The sequence below is a fragment of the Amblyraja radiata genome, unplaced genomic scaffold, assembly GCF_010909765.2.
Source record: "Amblyraja radiata isolate CabotCenter1 unplaced genomic scaffold, sAmbRad1.1.pri scaffold_763_ctg1, whole genome shotgun sequence".
Lineage (NCBI taxonomy): Eukaryota > Metazoa > Chordata > Chondrichthyes > Rajiformes > Rajidae > Amblyraja > Amblyraja radiata.
Genome location: NW_022630774.1, coordinates 2082 through 28389, shown reverse-complemented (window position 1 = coordinate 28389; position 26308 = coordinate 2082). Strand labels below are relative to the sequence as shown.

The 26308-nt window shown below is 47.9% G+C and overlaps 1 protein-coding gene across 1 annotated transcript; it reads right to left on the bottom strand.

Annotated features, from left to right (window-relative positions):
- Positions 1 to 2966: 2966 nt before the first annotated feature.
- LOC116970334 lies at positions 2967 to 25236 on the bottom strand (the record flags this gene model as incomplete). The annotated part of the gene is made up of 8 exons (XM_033017000.1): positions 2967 to 3167; positions 6785 to 6964; positions 8384 to 8478; positions 11553 to 11692; positions 12583 to 12638; positions 13801 to 14015; positions 17200 to 17260; positions 25133 to 25236. Coding segments are annotated over 8 exons (1052 nt in total), but the record flags the coding sequence as incomplete, so codon positions are not given.
- Between the last annotated feature and the right edge of the window lie 1072 nt (positions 25237 to 26308).

Here is a 26308-nt window from a genome sequence, read left to right as displayed (position 1 = left end):
TGAGGAAGGGTTAGTTAGCAGTCTTGTTGTGAGTGGCCCCTTGGGCAAGAGTGACCATAATATGGTTGAGTTCTTCATTAGGATGGAGAGTGACATCGTTAATTCAGAAACTAGGGTCCTGAACTTAAAGAAAGGTAACTTTGAGGGTATGAGACGTGAATTGGCCAAGATAGGCTGGCGATTGATTCTTAATGGGTTGACGGTGAATATGCAATGGAAGGCATTTAAAGACTGCATGGATGAACTACAACAATTGTTCCTCCCAGTTTGGCAAAAAAATAAATCAGGGAAGGTAGTGCATCCGTGGATAACAAGGGAAATCAGGGATAGTATCAAAACAAAAGATGAAGCATACAAATTAGCCAGAAAAGGCAGCCTACCAGAGGACTGGGAGAAATTCAGAGACCAGCAGAGGAGGACAAAGGGCTTAATTAGGAAAGGGAAAATAGATTATGAAAGAAAACTGGCAGGGAACATAAAAACTGACTGCAAAAGCTTTTATAGATATGTGAAGAGAAAAAGATTAGTTAAAACAAATGTAGGTCCCTTGCAGTCAGAAACGGGTGAATTGATCATGGGGAACAAGGACATGGCAGACCAATTGAATAACTACTTTGGTTCCGTCTTCACTAAGGAAGACATAAATAATCTGCCGGAAATAGCAGGGGACCGGGAGGATGGAGGAACTGAGTGAAATCTAGGTTAGCCGGGAAGTGGTGTTAGGTAAATTGAATGGATTAAAGGCCGATAAATCCCCAGGGCCAGATAGGCTGCATCCCAGAGTACTTAAGGAAGTAGCCCCAGAAATAGTGGATGCATTAGTGATAATTTTTCAAAACTCTTTAGATTCTGGAGTAGTTCCTGAGGATTGGAGGGTAGCTAATGTAACACCACTTTTAAAAAGGGAGGGAGAGAGAAAACGGGGAATTACAGACCAGTTAGTCTAACGTCGGTAGTGGGGAAACTGCTAGAATCAGTTATTAAAGATGGGATAGCAGCACATTTGGAAAGTGGTGAAATCATTGGACAAAGTCAGCATGGATTTATGAAGGGTAAATCATGTCTGACAAATCTTATAGAATTTTTCGAGGATGTAACTAGTAGAGTGGATAGGGGAGAACCAGTGGATGTGTTATATCTGGACTTCCAGAAGGCTTTCGACAAGGTCCCACATAAGAGATTAGTATACAAACTTAAAGCACACGGTATTGGGGGTTCAGTATTGATGTGGAAAGAGAACTGGCTGGCAGACAGGAAGCAAAGAGTAGGAGTAAACGGGTCCTTTTCACAATGGCAGGCAGTGACTAGTGGAGTACCACAAGGCTCAGTGCTGGGACCCCAGCTACTTACGATATATATTAATGATTTGGACGAGGGAATTGAATGCAACATCTCCAAGTTTGCGGATGACACGAAGCAGGGGGGCAGTGTTAGCTGTGAGGAGGATGCTAGGAGGCTGTAAGGTGACTTGGATAGGCTGGGTGAGTGGGCAAATGCATGGCAGATGCAGTATAATGTGGATAAATGTGAGGTTATCCACTTTGGTGGCAAAAACAGGAAAGTAGATTATTATCTGAATGGTGGCCGATTAGGAAAGGGGGAGATGCAACGAGACCTGGGATTCATGGTACACCAGTCATTGAAAGTAGGCATGCAGGTGCAGCAGGCAGTGAAGAAGGCGAATGGTATGTTAGCATTCATAGCAAAAGGATTTGAGTATAGGAGCAGGGAGGTTCTACTGCAGTTGTACAGGGTCTTGGTGAGACCACACCTGGAGTATTGCGTACAGTTTTGGTCTCCTAATCTGAGGAAAGACATTCTTGCCATAGAGGGAGTACAGAGAAGGTTCACCAGACTGATTCCTGGGATGTCAGGACTTTCATATGAAGAAAGACTGGATAGACTCGGTTTGTACTCGCTAGAATTTAGAAGATCTTATAGAAACTTACAAGATTCTTAAGGGGTTGGACAGGCTAGATGCAGGAAGATTGTTCCCGATGTTGGGGAAGTCCAGAACAAGGGGTTACAGTTTAAGGATAAGGGGGAAATCCTTTAGGACCGAGATGAGGAAAACTTTTTTCACACAGAGAGTGGTAAATCTCTGGAATTCTCTCCCGCAGAAGGTAGTTGAGGCCAGTTCATTGGCTATATTTAAGAGGGAGTTAGATGTGGCCCTTGTGGCTAAAGGGATCAGGGGGTATGGAGAGAAGGCAGGTACAGGATACTGAGTTGGATGATCAGCCATGATCATATTGAATGGCGGTGCTGGCTCGAAGGGCCGAATGGCCTACTCCTGCACCTATTTTCTATGTTTCTATGTTTCTATTAACACTATCCTACACACACTAGGGACAATTTACAATTTTTACCGAAGCCAATTAACCGACAAACCCGCACGTCTTTGGAGTGCGGGAGGAAACCCCAGCATCTCGCGCGGTCACGGGGTGAACGTGCAAACTCCGTACAGACAGCATCCGTAGTCAGGACGGAACCCGGGTCTCTGGCACTGCGAGACAGCAAGTCTACTATCGACCTCATTGGAGACCCTCGGACTATCCTCAAGAATAAGGGGGGGGCCATTTAGGACTGAGACGAGGAAAAACCTTTTCACCCAGAGAGTTGTGAATCTGTGGAATTCTCTGCCACAGAAGGTAGTGGAGGCCGATTCACTAAATGTTTTCAAGAGAGAGTTAGATTTAGCTCTTAGGGCTAACGGAATCAAGGGATATGGGAAGGAGGCAGGAACGGGGTACTGATTGTATATGATCAGCCGTGATCACATTGAATGGTGGTGCTGGCTCGAAGGGCCGAATGGCCAAGTCCTGCACCTATTGTCTATATGTCTTTGTTTTATCTTGCACTAACGTTATTCCCTTTATCATGTCCCTGTCCCCTGGGGACAGCCGACCCGATTGTAATCATGTATTGTCTTTCCGCTGACTGGATAGCACGCGACAAAAAGCTTTTCACTGTACCTCGGGGCACGTGGCAATGACCGAAACTAAACAGGAGGCCGTCCACGGGCGCACGCTCACCGCGGTCGGTTTCCTCCTCTTCCCCGGCGACTCAGAAGTCTTCGACTCAATGGGTTTTATTTTCATGACCGGCAGCTCCCACGCCAAGTCCCCCCAGGATGATCCAAACCCCCTGTGGCCGGCTCCGTCACTCTGTGTGTGTGGGGGGGAAGCAACAGAGTAGTTAACGTAGGTACACAAAAATGCTGGAGAAACTCAGCGGGTGCAGCAGCATCTATGGAGCGAAGGAAATAGGTGACGTTTCGGGCCGAAACCCTTCTTCAGACTGTAGTTAACGTTCTGGGATTCTACCTTTCAGCGTAGTTTAGAGATACAGCGCAGAAACATCAGGTCATTGGGAATAGGAGGAGAATAAGGCCATTCCGGCCCATCAGGTCGTCTCCGCCATTCAATCTGCACGGTGGCGCAGCGGTAGAGTTGCTGCCTCACAGCGCCAGAGACCCGGGTTCCATCCTGACTAAGGGCGCAGTTTGTATGAAGTATGCACGTCCTCCCCTTAAACATGTGGCTTTTCTCCGGGTGCTCCGTTTCCTCCCACACTCCATAGACGTACAGGTTTGTTTATGTTCATTAGTGATAGGAGCAGAATGAGGCCATTCGGCCCATCAAGTCTACTCCACCATTCAATCACGGCTGATCTATCTCTCCCTCTCAACCTCATTCTCCTGCCTTCTCCCCATAACCCCTGAGACCAGTCTGAAACAGGCCACTCGGCCCACTGCGACAGAGAGAGAGAGACACACCCACACACACACACACACACACACCCACCCACACACCCACACACCCACACACACACACACACACACACAACAGGCAGCGATAGATAGATGGATTCTTCATTAGTTTGGGTCTCAGGGGTTACGGGGAGAAGGCAGGAGAATGAGGTTGAGAGGGAGAGATAGATCAGCCGTGATTGAATGGTGGAGTAGACTTGATGGGCCGAATGGCCTCATTCTGCTCCCATCACTAATGAACATAAACAAACCTGTACGTCTATGGAGTGTGGGAGGAAACCGGAGCACCCGGAGAAAAGCCACACGTCTAAGAGGAGAACGTGCAAACTTCATACAGACAGCGCCCTTAGTCAGGATCGAACTCTGGTCTCTGGCGCTGTGAGGCAGCAACTCTACTGCTGCGCCACCGTGCCGCCCTGAACGAAACTAAACTTAGGAGGGAGGAGGACTTCTTCAAAAGTGGGCCCGGCTTGCCAGAGAAGACACAGAGTGCTGGAGTAACTCAGCGGGTCAGGCAGCATCTCTGGAGAACGTGGATAGGTGACGTTTCTAGTCACGATCCTTCTTGAGACTTTGTCTTTTAACAGGTCTCTTTGAAAATAAAGGATAAGCCATTTAGAACGGAGACAAGGAAACACTAGAGAGTGGTGAGTCTGTGGAATTCTCTGCCTCAGAGGGCGGTGGAGGCCGGTTCTCTGGATGCTTTCAAGAGAGAACTAGATAGGGCTCTTAAAAATAGCGGAGTCAGAAGATATGGGGAGAAGGCAGGAACGGGGTACTGATTGGGGATGATCAGCCATGATCACATTGAATGGAGGTGCTGGCTCGAAGGGCTGGATGGCCTAGTCCTGCACCTATTGTCTATTGTCAACGGAGAGTCTGAAGAAGGGTCTCGACCCGAAACGTCACCTATTTCTTTTCCCCAGAGATGCTGCCTGTCCCGCTGAGTTACTCCAGCTTTCTGTGTCTATCTGCTGTACGACCCGCTGAGTTCCTCCAGCCATTTACTCGTGTTGTTGATAGAAACTTAACGCACCGACAGAAGGATGTGAGCAAAAATACACCCCTGGCTCAATATCGAACAGGCTGACATATTTCACACAAGACCCGCACTCAATTCTAATTCACCAGCCGTGTCTGAACGCTACAGGCCCATTACTGACCCCTGGTGGGACACATTGGGATCGCAGACATTCAAGACCAGCACCTCATATTTCGCTTGGGCACCTTACATTCCAGTGCTGGATAGGCAGAAAATGCTGGAGTAACTCAGCGGGACAGGCAGCATCTCTGGAGATTGAATGGGTGACGTTTTGGGTCAAGACCCTTCTTCTCGACCCGAACAGGTCACCCATTACTTCTCTCCAGAGATGCTGCCTGTCCCGCTGAGTTACTCCAGCATTTTGTGTCCATCCTTCGGTTTAAACCAGCATCTGCAGTTCCTTCCTACACACATTTCGTCTTACAACCCAGCGGTGTGGGTATCGACTTCTGAAGATCTGAAGGAGGGTCTCGACCCGAAACGTCACCTATTCCTTTCTTCCAGAGATGCTGTCCGACCCGCTGAGTTACTCCAGCGTTTTGTGTGTTTATCTTCCGTATGAACATTGACTTCAAGTAAGTAAGTAAGTTTATTGGCCAAGTATTCACATACAAGGAATTTGCCTTGGTGCTCCGCCCACAAGTAACAACATGACATACAGTGACAGTTACGAATGACTCAGAAAACACTAAACATTAATAATAATAAAACATTCATGATAAAACACCATTGATCAAGCATGTGAACCAACAAAATACCAGATCAAAGGGAGGCTACAGATTTTTGGCTGTTGAGTAGAGCAACTACTCGTGGATTAAAAACTGTGTTTACGTCTGGCTGTGGCAGCTTTGACAGTCCGGAGTCGCCTTCCAGAGGGAAGTGATTCAAAGAGCAAGTAACCCTCTCTCTCCATCCCTCCCCTATCCTAGTCCTCCGACCAGACTGACTGTCCTCCTGATTAAATGTTATCTTTGTGCGGCACGGTGGCGCAGCGGTAGAGTCGCTGCCTTACAGTGTTTGCAGCGCCGGAGACCCGGGTTCGATCCCGACTGTGGGAGCTGTCTGTACGGAGTTTGCACGTTCTCCCCGTGACCCGCGTGGGTTCTCTCCGAGATCTTCGGTTTACTCCCACACTCCAAAGACGTACAGGGTTTGTAGCCCACCAAGTCCTCAACCAGCGATCCCCGCACACTAACACTATCCTACACACACTAGGAGCAATTTGACATTTATACCAAGCCAATTATTTCTAAATCGTCTACTGTATGTCATGTTGTTACTTGCAAGCAAAGCGCCAAGGGAAATTAATTGTCTGTAGACTTACTTGACCAATAACATTTATTCGATTCAATTAACCTACAAACCTGCACGTATTTGGAGTGTGGGAGGAAACCGAAGATCTCGGAGAAAACCCACGCAGGTCACGGGGAGAACGTACAAACTCCGTACAGACAAGTAAACATAGAAACATAGAAGATAGGTGCAGGAGTAGGCCATTCCGCCCTTCGAACCTGCACCACCATTCAATATGATCATGGCTGATCATCCAACTCAGTATCCTGTACCTGCCTTCTCTCCATACCCCCTGATCCCTTTAGCCACAAGGGCCACATCTATCTCCCTCTTAAATATAGCCAATGAACTGGCCTCACCTACCTTCTGTGGCAGAGAATCCCACAGATTCACCACTCTGTGTGTGAAAAAAAAATTATCATCTAAAAGATTTCCCGCTTATCCTTAAACTGTGACCCCTTGTTCTGGACTTCCCCAACATCGGGAACAATCTTCCTGCATCAAGCCTGTCCAACCCCTGAAGAATTTTGTACGTTTCTATAAGATCCCCCCTCAATCTTCTAAGTACCCGTAGTCGGGATCGAACCCAGGTCTCTGGCGCTGTGAGGCAGCAACTCTACCGCTGCGCCACCGTGAAGGACAAAGCATGTCCGTGTTAGTTTAACGTTTGGCCTCACCCGCGCGGTGATGCGGACCGGAATGTGGGCGCCACCTCCCTCTCCAGTGGTCTTCATCTCCAGGGTCAGAATCCCGGCATTCTTCACACCCTTCTCCGCCTTTTTTTCCTGGAGAGGAGGAGATGAAATGGTAGGATCAGTGCGGCTCAGTGGACTAGGGCTCACCAATGTCGTTACCAGCTGTGAAGGAGAAATTTAAATGCTTTAACTATATGCTTGATTAAATGCTAAGCAGTGAAACATTGCTTCTTGATCTATGCTTAAGAAGGAACTGCAGATGCTGTTGTGTGCAGTTTTGGTCTCCTAATTTGAGGAAGGACATCCTTGTGATTGAGGCAGTGCAGCGCAGGTTCACGAGATTGATCCCTGGGATGGCGGGACTGTCATATGAGGAAAGATTGAAAAGACTAAGCCTGTATTCACTGGAGTTTAGAAGGATGAGGGGGAATCTTATAGAAACATATAAAATTATAAAAGGACTGGACAAGCTAGATGCAGGAAAAATGTTCCCAATGTTGGGCGAGTCCAGAACCAGGGGCCACAGTCTTAGAATAAAGGGGAGGTCATTTAAGACTGAGGTGAGAAAAAAAGTTTTCACCCAGAGAGTTGTGAATTTGTGGAATTCCCTGCCACAGAGGGCAGTGGAGGCCAAGTCACTGGATGGATTTAAGAGAGAGTTAGATAGAGCTCTAGGGGCTAGTGGAGTCAAGGGACATGGAGAGAAGGCAGGCATGGGTTATTGATTGGGGACGATCAGCCATGATCACAATGAATGGCGGTGCTGGCTCGAAGGGCCGAATGGCCTCCTCCTGCACCTATTTTCTATGTTTCTATGCTGGAAAATCGAAGGTAGACAAAAATGCTGGTGAAACTCAGCGGGTGAGGCAGAAATGCTGGAGAAACTCTGGAGAAACTCAGCGAGAGAAGCTACCTCACCCGCTGAGTTTCTCCAGCATTTTTGTCTACCTGCTTGACCTATGCTCTAGATTAGGAGCCGAGCATAGAAGCACTACACAATTAAATGAAACTGGCAAGGCTTACTTCCTAACGTGGGCTACAGGCAAATGGCCAACTCTGGGCAGTTGCAAGGACAATATGGGAAGTAACTGGAGAATGGAGATGTGCAGAAGGTGAACATGTCTAGATGTTGGGTCATTAGTGCTATATATGTGGAAAAATGTGGTACAACCATTAACTGACCTAATGGCCATTTGTCCATCTGTTGGCATTAGATAAGAATAACTTGACTCTTGTCCAACTGTAAGGCCGTTGGTGTTATGTAATCAAACTCATGATCAACCTTGAAAGCTTCTCGTTTTGTGTGTATAAATATGCTGTTTCAGGGAGTCAGGGGATATGGGGAGGAGGCAGGAATGGGGTACTGATTGTGGATGATCAGCCATGATCACATTGAAGGGCGGTGCTGGCTCAACGGGCCGAATGGCCTACTCCTGCACCTATTGTCTAAAACGCACGCAGGTCACGGGGAGAACGTACAAACTCCGTACAGACAGAACCCGTAGTCGGGATCGAACCCGGGTCTCAGTCGCTGTGAGGCAGCAACTCTACCGCTGCGCAGCCCTGAGGAGATAGACCCACCTCCAGAGTGTTGGGGACAGCTTTCTTTCCCGACTGTGGAGAGGACGATGGCAGCTCTGTCTTGCCAGCCGTCACATCTGGAGCCAACTCAGCACCTGGAAGCAGAGGATGGGACAGGTATCTCAACAGGTGATGGTACTCCAGTTCCCCAAGTCAAGTTTAGGGATATAGTGCGGTCACAGGCCCTTCGGCCCACCACGTCCGCGCAGACCCGCGTACGCACCAACACGTACACCCAAAGGGTTTCGGCCCGAAACGTTGCCTATTTCCTTCGCTCCATAGATGCTGCTGCACCCGCTGAGTTCCTCCAGCACTTTTGTCTACCTTCAATTTTCCACCATCTGCAGTTCCTTCTTGAAGAGCATATGATGAATGTTTGACGGCACTGGGCCTGTGCTCGCTGGAGTTTAGAAGGATGAGGGGGCGGAACCTCATTGAAACTTACAGAATAATGAAAGGCCCGGATAGAGTGGCAATAGGTGCAGGAGTAGGCCATTCGGCCCTTTCAATGTGATCATGGCTGATCATCCACAATCATATATGTGGATGTGGAGAGGATGTTTCCACTGGTGGGAGAGTCTAGGACCAGAGGACACAGCCTCAGAATTAAAGGGCGCTCTTTTCGAAAGGAGGTGAGGAGGAACTTCTTTAGTCAGAGGGTGGTGAATCTGTGGAACTCATTGCCACAGAGGACTGTGGAGGCCAAGTCAGTGGATGATTTTTAAGGCAGAGATGGATAGATTCTTGATTAGAACGGGTGACAGGGGTTATGGGGAGAAGGCAGGAGAATGGGGTTAGGGGGCAGAGATCAGCCATGTTTGAATGGCGGAGAGGACTCGATGGGCCGAATGGCCGAATTCTGCTGCTAGGAATTTAATGCTGACGCTCTATAGGGCGCTGGTCGGGCCACATTGAGAATATTAGAAACATAGAAAATAGGTGCAGGAGGAGGCCATTCGGCCCTTCGAGCCAGCACCGCCATTCATTGTGATCATGGCTGATCGTCCCTCATCAATAACCCGCGCCTGCCTTCTCCCCATATCCCTTGACTCCACTAGCCCCTAGAGCTCTATCTAACTCTCTCTTAAATCCATGCAGTGATTTGGCCTCCACTGCCCTCTGTGGCAGGGAATTCCACAAATTCACAACTCTCTGGGTGAAAAAGTTTTTTCTCACCTCAGTCTTAAATGACCTCCCCTTTATTCTAAAGCGGCCTTTTCACGGGGCGAGTTGACGCAAGATGTCACCAGAGTGAAGAGGTCGTGGTCCAGCACGAGTCTCGCACGATATAACGGCAGTAGATAAAGAGTTCCCACGGTACTCGGCATTTCTGCTATTTGTGCGAGTGACTTGTCCGTTTCCCGAGCTTTCCCGTTAAATCTTGAATGAACATCGTGAACTACACGTGACACAAATGATGTAACTTTTTTTTCACACACTATATATATCCTCCCTTGGTTGAATTGGCTCATTTGGAGACATATTTTACTGTGTATGTGGGAGACACAGATGGACTGAGCACAGTACCTCGGTCTTACTGTGTGTGGGAGAGGGGGAGAAAGAGACGTACACTCACAGAGGCAGAGTCTCTCAGCCTGTGTAAGAGGGAGGGAGAGAGAGAGAGAGGCACACACAAGGTGGATGTGAAATCTCACCTGCCTGTTTCAGTGACAGACACCCGCCGCCAGTAAATGAAGACACCCCCATCTGTCTCCCCCTCCTCTCCCTCGACTCCCCCACCTTTCTCTCCCAACTCCAGTCCCGTCCCGACCCCCTGGGAAACTGAATAGAGCAACAGTCAACTGCTGCCTGTGCGCTGATATGACAATAAAGGCTACTTTACTTTACTGAGTTAAAGAGTTCCCACGGTAGACTGTAAAACTGGGACCCTGGTTCTGGACTCCCCCAACACCGGAACCCTTCTTCAGACAGCCTAATCGGAATTGAGTCTGAAGATGTGTCTCGTCCCGAAACATCAGCTTTTTTTCTCCAGAGATGCTGCTTGACTCGCTGAGTTACTCCAGCTTTTTGTGTCTGTCTTCGGTTTAAACCAGCATGTGCAGTTCACTCCTTACACGGGTCTCTGTACAACATTGATTGGTAGCGTTCCGGACCCCTGGACCCGAGGACTCCGACCTGTATCTCTCAAAGAAGTACATGTGAAAAATTTCTCACGGACCATAAAAATGCGTAACCTTTCAGTAAAGTCCCTTTTAAAGTCCCTTTTAAAGATTATAGTTATTTTCTTGAATCTCATTAACATAACTCATGAATAAGTTGATGTCCATATGCGGATGCAAATCTTTATTTTTATTTATTTTTTAAATTCAATCCCACATAAGATAATTTTTACTCACCGTTCCCTCTGTCCAGCTTCCGGGTTCACCGTTCGCAGGAGTTCCCACGGTACCAGCAAGAGTTATTACGGATATCGCACTGGCCACTACGTTCATATAATGTTGCAATACTCAACCACAAGTGTACAAGTCACTCTTGGAGAAATTCAAACTTTCTTGAATTTTCTCCCGAGTGACCAAGTTACACGATGACCTGCCGTTAGCGCTACGGTGGTCCACGGTGGTCCACGAATGCCGCACTGTTATCGCACGAGGTTCCCACGATGTTAAACTCCGGTTAACTCTTGCGTCAAGTCGCCCCGTGAAAAGGCCGCTTCAGACTGTGTGGCCCCTGGTTCTGGACTCGCCCAACATTGGGAATATTTTTCCTGCATCTAGCTGTCCAGTCCTTTTATAATCTTATATGTTCCTAAAAGATCCCCTCCCCCTCATCCTTCTAAACTCCAGTGAATACCAGCCTAGTCTTTTCAATCTTTCCTCATATTCCCGCCATCCCAGGGATCAATCTCGTGAACCTACGCTGCACTGCCTCAATCACAAGGATGTCCTTCCTCAAATTAGGAGACCAAATCTACACAACAGCATCTGCAGTTCCTTCTTGAGCATAGGTCAAGATGCAATGTTTCACTGCTTAGCATTTAATGAAGCATATAGTTTATAAGATCTATAAGATCCCCCCTCATCATTCTAAACTCCAGTGAATACAAGTCTATATTGTGAGCATATTTGGGCCCCGTAACTGAGGAAGGATGTGCTGGCTCTGGAGAGGCCTAATTCTACTCCCATAACTTGTGAGCCTCATCATGCCTCACCTGGCTGCGGGTGCGGAGGGGGGGTGGGTTTGAGCGCGCTGTCGTCCTGCCCGCTCTGGGGGGGTCTCATGCTGGATGTGACGGGTGTCTCTGTGGGAGGGGAGACCCTCTCATCAGGGCGACCTCTGTGCCCCACATGGCTAAAGACACAAGGAGAAGAGCAGTAAACAAACAGCAGAGGACAATAGACAATAGGTGCAGGAGTAGGCCATTCGGCCCTTCGAGCCAGCACCGCCATTCAATGTGATCATGGCTGATCATCCCCAATCAGTACCCCGTTCCTGCCTTCTCCCCACATCACCTGATTCCTAATCTGAGGAAAGACATTCTTGCCATAGAGGGAGTGCAGAGAAGGTTCACCAGACTGATTCCTGGGATGGCAGGACTTTCATATGAAGAAAGACTGGATAGACTCGGCTTGTACTCGCTAGAATTTAGAAGATTGAGCGGGGATCTTATAGAAACTTACAAAATTCTTAAGGGGTTGGACAGGCTAGATGCAGGAAGATTGTTCCTGATGTTGGGGAAGTGCAGGACAAGGGGTCACAGTTTAAGGATAAGGGGGAAATCTTTTAGGACCGAGATGAGGAAAACATTTTCCACACAGAGATTGTGAATCTGTGGAATTCTCTGCCACAGAAGGTAGTTGAGGCCAGTTCATTGGCTATATTTAAGAGGGAGTTAGATGTGGCTAAAGGGATCAGGGGGTATGGAGAGAAGGCAGGTACGGGATACTGAGTTGGATGATCAGCCATGATCATATTGAAGGGCCGAATGGCCTACTCCTGCACCTATTTTTTATGTTTCTATGACCGCTATTTTTACGAGCCGGGGCCAACCCGGGGCGACACCACCCGCCCACACCGAGGGGTTTTAAGTTAAATCGGCATCGGTAAAATTGAAACTTGCCCCCGGTGCATGTGGGACAGCGCTGGTGTACTGGGTGATCGCTGGTCGGTGCCGACTCGACGGGCCAAAGGGCCTGTTTCAGCACTCAGCAAACGGCAACCAAGATGAACATGTTACAAACCTCTGGGCCACATCGCATCCTCTTGCCAGCCGTGGATCCCTGGTAAAACTCTCCCTCTGGTTAAAACAGAAAAAAAACACAGCAGCAATTACTACTGATTGTTTAGAGACAGAGCACGGAAACAGGCCCTTCGGCCCACCGAGTCCATGCCGACCATCGATCACCCGTTCACACTAGTTCCGTGTAAATGAATGGATACTCAATTGTTAATTCACAGTGAAAATTCTTTGTTTTGCACTCCTCCAAGTTACCCTTATGCCCCTGTCACACTTAGGAAACCTGAACGGAAACCTCTGGAGACTTTGCGCCCCACCCAAGGTTTCCGTGCGGTTCCCGGAGGTTTTTGTCAGTCTCCCTACCTGCTTCCACTACCTGCAACCTCCGGCAACCACCTGCAACCTCCGGGAACCGCACATAAACCTTGGGTGGGGCGCAAAGTCTCCAGAGGTTCAGGTTTCCTAAGTGGGACAGGGGCATTAACTTCCCTGCTTCCAAGTCATACTGTACTAGGGTCGTCAACTTTCTCAATCCCAAATAAGGGACAAAAGAAAAGGTCAAAATATCGGGACAAATTCCCGACGGCAATTCGTTGACCGACTCGGCCGTGGTGACCCGAAATGTCACCTATTCCTTCCCTCCAGAGACGCTGTATCGAGCTGCAGTGAGACGCTGTGTTTTTGCGTCCCACCCGGTAAAATCTCACAGCAACTACCTCACCGAGTCCGCACGCAAGTCTAGCCGACAATTTGACCAAAGTAACCCAGTATAAAAGGACTGGACAAGATAGATGCAGGAAAAATGTTCCCAATGTTGGGCGAGTCCAGAACCAGGGGCCACAGTCTTAGAATAAGGGGGAGGTCAATTAAGACTGAGGTGAGAAAAAAAATTTCCACCCAGAGAGTTGTGAATTTGTGGAATTCCCTGCCACAGAGGGCAGTGGAGGCCAAGTCACTGGATGGATTTAAGAGAGAGTTAGATAGAGCTCTAGGGGCTAGTGGAATCAAGGGATATGGGGAGAAGGCAGGCACGGGTTATTGATAGGGGACGATCAGCCATGATCACAATGAATGGCGGTGCTGGCTCGAAGGGCCGAATGGCCTCCTCCTGCACCTATTTTCTATGTTTCTATGTTTAAGCCCACTGCTAGGTGGAGCGTGTGACGTGTGTTTCAAAGTGCTTTTCCCCGCAGAAATCTGGTCATCGTGTCACGGGACTCACCCTCTCACTCGCAGCGTTGAGCGTGGGTCGGGAACACTCCTGGTTCGCCCCCCGTCCCTGGTCCTGGCTCCTGTTCCCAGCCCCGGGTCGGACCTGCCCGCTGCCATCAGACATCTTCCGGAGGCTTTGACCGCGCGCGGCCCTTCCCAGCGATCCCTCCTTGTTCTGCGCAAACCTACGGTAGGACAAATTCATCTCTATCACGGTCGGAGAATCTGCATGGAAGGGGAAGAAAAAAAAAATTTGTCATCACTTTTTCCCCTCAAACTCGGTTTTCGTGACAATAAACCAAACTAAATGGAAGGATCTCGACCCGAAACGTCACCCATTCCTTCTCTCCAAAGATGTCCAAGGACATGGGGAGAAGGCAGGAACGGGGTACTGATTGGGGACGATCAGCCATGATCACAGTGAATGGCGGTGCTGGCTCGAAGGGCCGACTCCTGCACCTATTGTCTATGTCACCTGTCCCGCTGAGTTACTCCAGCACTTTGTGTCTATCTTCGACGTAAACCAGCATCTGCAGTTCCTTCCTGAACATGTACTGACCTCTCATCAGCTGGAGATGGACTTGACTGGCTGAACCTTGTTGCCTTCCACCACAGAGAAGAAAATGTTTTATTGTGTATTGTGTGTTCTTTTTAAGTGTATCGCTGCTGGCAAATTCATTTCACTGCACCTTCAGATGGATGTGACAAATAAAATACACTTTGATCTCCCATCCACCACATTGGAAACCTTCGGACTATCTTACAATCGGACTTTACTAGACATTGCCAAGGGTTATTCACTTTATCCTGTACCTGTTTGCTGTGGATTTTTGTTCATTTAGTTCAGTTTAGTTTAGAGATACAGCACGTAAACAGGCCCTTCAGCCCGCGCCGACCAGCGATCACCCCGTACACTAGCACTAGCCGACACACTAGGGACAATTTACAATCTTTACTGAAGCCAATTAATCTACAAACCTGGAGCAGCCAGAGAAAACGCAGGCAGTCACGGGGAGAACGTGCATACTCCGTACAGACAGCACCCGTAGTCAACAGACAATAGACAATAGGTGCAGGAGTAGGCCATTCGGCCCTTTGAGCCATTCAATGTGATCATGGCTGAGCATCCACAATCAGTACCCCGTTCATGCCTTCTCCCCATATCCCCTGACTCCGCCATCTTTAAGAGCCCTATCTAGCTCTCTCTTGAAAGTATCCAGAGAAACATAGAAACATTGAAACATAGAAAATAGGTGCAGGAGTAGGCCATTCGGCCCTTCGAGCCTGCACCGCCATTCAATATGATCATGGCTGATCATCCAACTCAGTATCCTATACCTGCCTTCTCTCCATACCCCCTGATCCCTTTAGCCACAAGGGCCACATCTAACTCCCTCTTAAATATAGCCAATGAACTGGCCTCAATTACCTTCTGTGGCAGAGAGTTCCAGAGATTCACCACTCTCTCTGTGTGAAAAATGTTTTTCTCATCTCGGTCCTAAAGGATTTCCCCTTTATCCTTAAACTGTGACCCCTTGTCCTGGACTTCCCCAACATCGGGAACAATCTTCCTGCATCTAGCCTGTTCTACCCCTTAAGAATTTTGTAAGTTTTTGTAAGAACCGGCCTCCACCGCCCTCAGAGGCAGAGAATTCCACAGACTCGCAACTCTGTTTAAAAAAAATGTTACCTCATCTCTGTTCTAAATGGCCTACACCTTATTCTTAGTATCGAAGCCCGAAACGTCGCCTATTTCCTCAGTCTGAAGAAGGGTTTCGGCCCGAAACGTTGCCTATTTCCTTCGCTCCATAGATGCTGCTGCACCCGCTGAGTTTCTCCAGCATTTTTGTGTACCTTCGATTTTCCAGCATCTGCAGTTCCTTCTTAAACGCTGTAATCTGGTGAGCCGTTTCTCACATAACAAATCTTGCAGAGGTGAAAGTCTCAGAGCACCAAGCCCATGCTCACAGCCCACGCTGCAACAGTGCATCAAAGTTTAGCATTCCTGCGATGATAACTGCCTCCAGAACTGCCTGCGAGTTTCAAACCCTTCAGATTAAACCAGAGACATCACTGGTAGTATTCAACTTTCACTTCTAGCGATACAGTGCGGAAACATTTAATTTAATTTAGTTCTTACAGTAAACTTACAAAATTCTTAAGGGGTTGGACAGACTAGATGCAGGAAGATTGCTCCCGATGTTGGGGAAGTCCAGGACAAGGGGTCACAGTTTAAGGATAAGGGGGAAATCCTTTAAAACCGAGATGAGAGGAACTTTTTTCACACAGAGAGTGGTGAATCTCTGGAACTCTCTGCCACAGAGGGTAGTCGAGGCCAGTTCATTGGCTATATTTAAGAGGGAGTTAGATGTGGCCCTTGTGGCTAAGGGGATCAGAGGGTATGGAGAGAAGGCAGGTACGGGATAATGAGTTGGATGATCAGCCATGATCATATTGAATGGCGGTGCAGGCTCGAAGGGCCGAATGGCCTACTCCTGCACCTAATTTCTATGTTTCTATGTTTCTACGTTTAGATGCATAACAAGAGGAGTTGAGTATAGGAGCAAAGAGGTCCTTCTGCAGTTGTAGAGTCCTAGTGAGACCACACCTGGAGTATTGTGTGCAGTTTTGGTCCCCTAATTTGAGGAAGGACATTCTTACTATTGAGCGTAGGTTTGCAAGGTTAATTCCCGGGATGGCGGGACTGTCATATGCTGATAGAATGGAGCGGCTGGGCTTGTAGACTCTAGAGTTTAGAAGGATGAGAGGGTTGAGATACATATAAGATTGTTAAGGGTTTGGACACGCTAGAGGCAGGAAACGTGTTCCCGATGTTGGGGGAGTCCAGAACCAGGGGCCACAGTTTAAGAATAAGGGGTAAGCCATTTAGAACGGAGACGAGGAAACACATTTTCTCACAGAGAGTGGTGAGTCCGTGGAATTCTCTGCCTCAGAGGGCGGTGGAGGCAGGTTCTCTGGATACTTTCAAGAGAGAGCTAGATAGGGCTCTTAAAAATAGCGGAGTCAGGGGATATGGGGAGAAGGCAGGAAGGGGGTACTGATTGGGGATGATCAGGCATGATCACATTGAATGGCGGTGCTGGCACCTATTGTCTATGTTTCTATCTTGTTCTGTTGGTTCCAGACAGTCGCTGTCTATGTTATTTATCTTGTTGCTGTTAAGATTAGACTCAAGGTCTTGGCAGGAACTACCCTGACATGGTCACAGCTGCCTTCATCTGCAGGTTAGGGTACTTTAAACGTTACATTTGTTCTTACACTCGCACTAATCCAGGTTAAAGTTTTGCAGGAACTCGGTAGAAGACGGCAGAACAGGCACAAGGACTGAAAACAAAGAGCCAGCATTTTCACAAAGCCCCAGGCAATAGTCAAACACTTCAGCATTTACTCATTTCTGTCACGCTCTTGTCCTTGTGCCTCTGAGACAGTGGGGATTGTGCGGCAGTCACCTTACGCAACAACGGTCGTATTAAACAAAGGTCCGTAGACAGGCACAAAAAGCTGGAGTAACTCGGCGGGTCAGGCAGCATAAGGAAGAGAAGTAGAATTCGGACCCATCCGCCACTCCGGTCCACTCCGCCATTCAATCGCGGCTGATCTATCTCTCCCTCCTAACCCCATTCTCCTGCCTTCTCCCCATAACCCCCGATACACCTACTGATCAAAGGTTGACACAAATGCTGGAGTAACTCAAGTTTATTTGTCACATACACATACGAGATGTGCAGTGAAATGAAAGTGGCAATGCTCGCGGACTTTTGTGCAAAAGACAAACAACCAAACAAACTATAAACACAATCATAACACACACATTCTTTTACATAATAAATAATGGAAGGAAAAACGTGAGGTAGGCAGCATCTATGGAGCGAAGGAAATAGGCAACGTTTCGGGTCGAGACACCTTCTTCAGACTGAGAGTCTGGGGAGGGGGAGACGGGAGGTCTAGACGGTGATGTAGAGAGATGTAGAACAAATGAATGAATGATATGAAAAAAAATAACAATGATGAAGGAAACGGGCTGTTGTTAACTGTGGGTGAGGTGAGAACGAGTCAGACAATGGGAATTAACAAGGGGACTCGAACCTCATACAATGACTAGGGTGGGGGAGGGACAGAGAGAGAGGGGGGGAAGCCAGGGTTACTTGAAGCTGGAGAAATCAATGTTCATACCGCTGGGGTGTAAACTGCCCAAGCGAAATATGAGATGCTGTTCCTCCAATATCCGTTTGAACTATACACATTGGTCATAAAGTCATATTTGTGTGTATATATATATATATATAGATATATATATATATATATATATATATATATATATATATATACACACATACAAACACACACACATATACACACACACATATATCTATATATACACACGCACACACACATATATATATATACACATATATACATATACACACACACACACATATATATATATATAAATCTATTTACACACACACATATATACACACACATATATATATACACATACACATACATATACTATGGTATATGGACACACTGATCTGTTCTGTATTCATGCCTCCAATATTCTGGGACACATGATAGGTAGAAGGTACAGGAGCCTGAAGACTGCAACAACCAGGTTCAGGAACAGCTACTTCCCCACAGCCATCAAGCTATTAAACTTGGCTCGGACAAAACTCTGAACATTAATAGCCCATTATCTGTTATTTGCACTTTATCAGTTTATTTATTCATGTGTGTATATATTTATACTATGGTATATGGACACACTGATCTGTTCAGTAGTCAATGCCGACTATGTTCTGTTGTGCTGCAGCAAGCAAGAATTTCATTGTCCTATCAGGGACACATGACAATAAACTCTCTGGACTTGGCACATTGGTCATTAAGACATACAGTGTGTAAACAGGCCCTTCGGCCCAACTTGCCTGCAACGACCAACATGTCCCATCTACACTAGTCCCATTTGCCCCTTATCCCTCTAAACCTGTCCTATCCGTGTAGCTGTCTAACTGTTTCTTAAACATTGGGATAGTCCCAGCCTCAACTACCTCCTCCGGCAGCTCGTTCCATGCACCCACCATCTTTGTGTGAAGAAGTCACCCCTATTAATTCTCCCCCCCCCCCCCCCCCCCCCCCCACCCATTCTGGTTTGCAGATACAGCAAGCTAATGTTCCCTTCGGCCCACTGAGTTATTCCCAGTTTCACCCACTCCCTACACACTTGGAGCAATTGACCTAAAACCCGCGCGTCTTTGGGATGTGGGAGGAAACCGGAGCACCCGGAGGAAACCCACGCGGTCACAGGGAGAACGTGCAAACTCCACACACAGACAGCACCCGGGGTCAGGATTGAACCCGGGTCTCTGGCGCTGTGAGGCAGCAGCTCTACCCGCTGCACCACCGTGTCACGTTGGTGGGGTCCCGATCCTCAAATGGAAAGTCAAAGATGCATGCAGCGGTAGAGTTGCATGTGACCCGGGTTCGATCCCGACTGCGGGTGCTGTCTGTGTGGAGTTTGCACGTTCTCCCCGTTACCTGCGTGGGTTTTCTCCGGGTGCTCCGGATTCCTCCCGACACTCCAAAGACGTGCGGGTTTGCAGGTTAAGTGGCTTCTGCAAATTGTCCCTAGTGTGTGTAGGATTGTGCTATTGTGCGGGGATCGGCTGTCAGTGCTGACTCGATGGGCCGAAGGGCCTGTTTCCGCGCTGCAACTGAAAATTAAACTCAAAGCTCTGAAGAAGGGTCTCGGCCCAAAAATGTCACCCGTTCCTGCCATCGGGAGATGCTGTCTGTCCCGCTGAGTTACTCCAGATTTTTGTGTGGATTTCCTCGGTGTTAAACTGAAAGCCATTTATTTCTGTCAACGTGTGAAACACAGCCAGGAGTAGGTAGTAAGGTCACACAATCAGTAACAGGAGAACATCAGGCACAGGGAGGATGGTGAGAGCTGGCACACGGCCAACACCAGCCTAGTACAGGAACACAGCTAGGCTGCAATCCCCCACAGAGCCACCAACTCCTGCAGAGTGTCAGACAAATACAGCAGGGAAACAGGCCATCCACTCCTCACTGACCCAGACTGCCCACCATTGACTCCATCTACACTTCACTCTGCATTGGAAAAGCAGTCCACATAATCAGTCTGAAGAAGGGTCTCCACCCGAAACGTCACCTATTCCTTCTCTCCTGAGATGCTGCCTGTCCTGCTGAGTTACTCCAGCACTTCGGTTTAAACCAGCATCTGCAGTTCCTTCCCACACATAATCAAAGGGTGTTTTAAGTTTAAGAAGGAACTGCAGCTGCTGGAAGATCGAAGGTACACACAAAGGTGTTTTAAGTTTAGTTTAGTTTAGTTCAGTTTAGTTTAGAGAATCTGTGCCGACCAGCGATCCCCGCACACTAACACTATCCTACACACACTAGGGACAATTTCACATTTATACCAAGCCAATTTAACCTACAAACCTGTATGTTTTTGGGGTGCGGGAGGAAACCGGAGCACCCGGAGAAAACCCACGCAGGTCACGGGGAGAACGTACAAACTCCGTACAGACAGTGCCCGTAGTCAGGATCGAACCCGGGTCTCTGGCGCTGTGAGGCAGCAACTCTACCCACTGCGCCACCGTGTCAAAGTCGGCGCGGATGTCAAAGTCTACGAGGAGAAGGCAAGAAAATGAGACTGAGAGGGAAAAATGAATCAGCCATGATTGAATGGTAAAGTAGATGGGCTGAATGGCCTAATTCTGCTTCCTTGTCTTATTGTCTAAAGGTGTCCCACCCCGGTCATTCCTCCTTCTCCCCGCTCCCGTCCGGCAGAAGGTACAGAGGCTTGAAAGCGCGCACCACCAGACTCGGGAACAGATCCTTCCCCTCTGCTATCAGGCTTCTGAACGGTCCTTCCATAAGCTAGGGTACTGTCCGATTCACCTCTACCCCATTGCGGACATTGGACTTTGTCTCTGGAACTGATGCGCTACGATGTGTAGGAAGGAACTGCAGATGCTGGTTTAAGCTGCAGACAAACACAAAATGCCGGAGTAACTCAGCGGGGCATCTCTGGGTAGACTACATTTTCCTTGACCTACTTCCCCTTTGATATCTCATTTTCACACCTTACACTTCCTTACCTCCGTGTCTCCCTCTCCCCCGACTCTCAGTCTGAAGATGGGTCTCGACCAGAAACATCACCCATCCCTTCTCTCCAGAGATGCTGCCTGTCCCACTGAGTTACTCCAGCATTTTGTGTCTATCTTCGGTGTAAACCAGCATCTGCAGTTCCCCTCTACTTAGAGCGCACAGCACAGCACAGGAACAGGCCCTTCGGCCCACAATGTAGAAGGGTGGGGAATTAATGTAGGCAAGTGGGATTTGTATAGATAGGCATAATGGTCAACATAGACATGATGGGCCGAAGAGCCTGTTGCTGTGTCTTTGTCAATGGGTAACTTTGTGACCAGTTGGTCTATCAAGTAGATTAGAACATCCATGGGGCATGGGAGGAAAATAAATAAACACAGTGCTGGAGTAACAGGAGATATCGGGATCAGATATGTGAGGCTCACAAACTTCTCACAGCTCCAGCTAACCCCCCCCCCCCCCATCCCCCATCACCCCAGCAATAAAACCATGAACACACAGGGAGACAGAGACACACACAGACAGGGAGATACACACACAGAGGCAGAGACAGTGAGACACAGAAAGACACACACACACACACACACACAGTCACCCACAGACACACACAGAGATACGCAGGCAAAGACATGCACAGACACGTACAGGCACAGACACAAACGCAGATACAGCCACAGAGATACACAGACACAGGCACAAACGCAGAGCCAGACACAGAGATACCCACACATAGACACACACACAGAGACACATACAGGTACACACACACAGAGGCAGCTACAGATACAGACACACACAGACAAATGCAAGCATTAAACTCTATCTCTGAAGTGAACAAGTTTAAAAAAAAAAGTAAGAGGAGAGAGAACTGGGGATTAAAAAGACAACGCAACAAGCTGCCCTCCCCCCACACACAGTTCCACATTCCCTCCCAACCTGGCGCCCTTCACCTCTCCGCTCACCTCGTCCACCGCCGCCTGGTTGTGAATGGGATGGGACCTTGTGAATGGAGCGCACCCCTGGTCAGCTGGTCCCAGCACACAGACCCCACCCACCTCTTAAAGGTCCCACCTGCCCATCCATGGGACAGTCTGTGGCAAAGCTCCTCTATGATCTTTGGTCTGTGGGACTCATGGCCACAGGAGAGAGAGGCTGTGGCGGACAAGTCCACGGGTGGTTATTTTTAAGCATGTTTAGTCTTCATTAGTCCGGGTGTCAGGGGTTATGGGGAGAAGGCAGGAGAATGGGAAGAATGAGAATCTTAGAATAAAGGGGAGGTCATTTAAGACTGAGGTGAGAAAAATCTTTTTCACCCAGAGAGTTGTGAATTTATGGAATTCCCTGCCACAGAGGGCAGTGGAGGCCAAATCACCGGATGGGTTTAAGAGAGAGTTAGATAGAGCTCTAGGGGCTAGTGGAGTCAAGGGATATGGGGAGAAGGCAGGCACGGGTTATTGATTGGGGACGATCAGCCATGATCACAATGAATGGCGATGCTGGCTCGAAGGGCCGAACGGCCTCCTCCTGCACCTATTGTGTATTGTCTATTTATTGATGGGCCGAATGGCCTAATTCAGCTCATGGAAGGTATGACACCTCCCACCCTGAGCCCCCCTGGTCTAGTTCCTGTGTGTGGACACTACTGAATGTGCAAACACTAATAAGAATGTATGAAGCGTTTAAAGAATGCTGGAGTAACTCAGCGGGACAGGCAGCATCTCTGGAGAGAAAGGAATGGGTGGTGTTTTGGGTCGAAACCCTTCTTCAGACAGTCAGGGGAGAGGGAAACTAGAGGTATGAGGAGCAGCAGCACCTCATATTTGTTCGGGCAACTTACAATCCAGTGGTATGAATATTGATTTCTCTAATTGTCAAGTAACCCTTGCATCTCCTCTCTCTCTCTCTCTCCCTCCATCCCCCATCCCCCCACCCCTAGTTGTCGTACTAGTTTCACTGTGAGAATATACTGAGTATGTAATGAACAGACACAATAAAATAGTAGATAAACCTTATCAACTTTATCCAGGAGCGGAAAGGAATGCAGAAAGTTGTGACCACTGCCCAGTCCATCACCCGGCTCTGACCTCCCCACCATCGAGGGGATCTATCGCAGTCGCTGCCCTCAAAAAGGCTGGTAGCATCATCAGGAACCACACCATCCTGGCCACACACTCATCTCTCCGCTGCCATCAGGTAGAAGGTACAGGAGCCTGAAAACTAACGTCCAGGTTCAGGAACAGCTGCTTCCCCACAGCCATCAGGCTATTAAACACATCATCAAACAAACTCTGAACTATAACAGCCTATTATTATTATTGATTCAAGATTCAAGATTCAAGAGAGTTTATTGTCATGTGTCCCAGATAGGACAATGAAATTCTTGCTTTGCTTCAGCACAACAGAATATAGTAGGCATGAATACAGAACAGATAAGTGTGTCCATATACCATTGTATAAATATATACACACATGAATAAATAAACTGATAAAGTGCAAATAAACAGATAATGTGCTATTAATGTTCAGAGTTTTGTCCGAGCCAGGTTTAATAGCCTGATGGCTGTGGGGAATAGCTATTCCTGAACCTGGTCGTTGCAGTCTTCAGGCTCCTGTACCTTCTACTTGAAGGTAGCAGGGAGATGAGTGTGTGGCCAGGATGGTGTGGGTCCTTGATGATACTGCCAGCCTTTTTGAGGCAGCGACTGCGATAGATCCCCTCGATGGAAGGGAGGTCAGAGCCGATGATGGACTGGGCAGTGTTTACTACACTATATCTGTTTATTTATTGTATATATATATATATATATATATGGTCAATGGTCTGAACTTTTAACTTTCGTTTTGTATTATGTTTACATATTCTGTTGTGCTGAAGCAAAGCAAGAATGTCATTGTCCTATCTGGGACACATGACAATAAACTCTCTCCACTCTTGACTCCACTGTAAATGAAAGATCAGCTTGACCTTTTGAGTCCTAAATAAGATGACGTTGGCAATTCTGTACTGTACCAGAGGAGCTGTGAGAATCATTCAGCTTGCATACCAAACTCGATACCGACTGGCTATCTACCACCATACACAGCAATTACCTTCCGGGCACTGAGATACACTCTAGCGAGTTCTTTCTCCAGCACTTTTGTCTACCTTCGATTTCCAGTGTCTGCAGTTCCTTCTTAAACATTCTAAACTCTTCTGTTGTTCATCCTATTATGTTTGACAGAGAGCAACTGACAATGCAGGGAGAGTATGCTGGTTCGCTGTGGACTGGTGATTGGGTACATAGAAACATCTGTGCATAATTGATAAGGATCCCTGCCATTGACTAATTCCCTGTTGTGGAGACGTTTTGTAAACACAGTTTGTGATCGATATAACCACAGTATGACAATAGACAATAGACAATAGACATTAGGTGCAGGAGTAGGCCATTCGGCCCTTCGAGCCAGCACCGCCATTCAATGTGATCATGGCTGATCATCCCCAATCAGTACCCCCGTTCCTGCCTCCTCCCCATATCCCCTGACTCCGTTATCTTTAAGAGCCCTATCTAGCTCTCTCTTGAAAGCATCCAGAGAACCTGCCTCCACCGCCCTCTGAGGAAGAGAATTCCACAGACTCACCACTCTCTGTGGAGAAAAAGTGTTTCCTCGTCTCCGTTCTAAATGGCTTACCCCCTTATTCTTAAACTGTGTGGCCCCTGGTTCTGGACTTCCCCCAACATCGGGAACATGTTTCCTGCCTCGATTGTGTCCAAGCCCTTAACAATCTTATATGTTTCAATGAGATAACTTCTCATCCTTCTAAACTCCAGAGTGTACAAGCCCAGCTGCTCCATTCTCTCAGCATATGACAGTCCCGCCATCCCGGGAATTAACCTTGTAAACCTACGCTGCACTCCCTCAATAGGGAGTGCATTGTCTCAATGACAAGTATACTTTGAATGGGTACAACCTGCGTTAAATGTCATTGCTGCGACTGTGTGTAAGCATGTGACCCTGCATGTCTTGGTTCATTGGAGTGGTGGCTTGGGAGAGTCAAGTTTCTGTTGCATACTTGACTCGGGTATCCCCGACACTCTGGCCAGCAGTAAAATTTGAGTTGGTTTACCTAACCCATTGTGTGTTGTCTGTTTTTAAGTAAGTGGACTTTATCAACTGTTCGAATCGTATCCCATCGATATTACCTCTTCCACAGCCAACAATGGATCATTGTGGGCTCCACCGTTCTTCGCTTCATCGGTGCGGGCTCTGATTTGTAACCTCTTCATATCTCTTGGAGCAAAGAAGACTGCAAATGGAGGTGGACACTGCCCGGTCCATCACGGGATGCTGACCTCCCCACCATCGAAGGGATCTACAGGACTCGCTGCCTCAAAGATGCAGCCAGCATCATCAGAGACCCACACCACCCTGGCCACGCTCTCATCTCACCCCCTGCCATCAGGAAGAAGGTACAGGAGCCTGAAATCTGTAATGTCCAGGTTCAGGAACAACTTCTTCCCCACAGCCATCAGGTTTTAAACACGACAACCTCCAAATAATCTCTGAACTACATAGACTTGGGGGCATTGGGTTTGTCTTTTGCCACAATTATTGTTTGTTTTTTATGTGCATGTGGGTAGATAGACAAAAAAGGTGGAGTAACTCAGCGGGTCAGGCAGCATCTCTGGAGAAAAGGAGTGGGTGACGTTTTGGGTCGAGACCCCTCTTCATATATGCATTTGTATGTGTGTGTGTGTGTGCGTGTGTGCGTGCGTGTGCGTGTGTGTGTGTGTGTGTACGTGTGTGCGTGTGTACGTGTGTGTGTGTGTGTGTGTGTGTGTGTGTGTGTGTGTGTGTGTGTATGTGTGTGTAAGTGTGAAACATAGAAACATAGAAACTAGGTGCAGGAGTAGGCCATTTGGCCCTTCGAGCCTGCACCGCCATTCAATATGATCATGGCTGATCATCCAACTCAGTATCCCGTACCTGCCTTCTCTCCATACCCTCTGATCCCCTTAGCCACATCTAACTCCCTCTTAAATATAGCCAATGAACTGGCCTCGACTACCCTCTGTGGCAGAGAGTTCCAGAGATTCACCACTCTCTGTGTGAAAAAAGTTCTTCTCATCTCGGTTTTAAAGGATTTCCCCCTTATCCTTAAGCTGTGACCCCTTGTCCTGGACTTCCCCAACATCGGGAGCAATCTTCCTGCATCTAGCCTGTCCAACCCCTTAAGAATTTTGTAAGTTTCTATAAGATCCCCTCTCAATCTCCTAAATTCTAGAGAGTATAAACCAAGTCTATCCAGTCTTTCTTCATAAGACAATCCTGACATCCCAGGAATCAGTCTGGTGAACCTTCTCTGCACTCCCTCTATG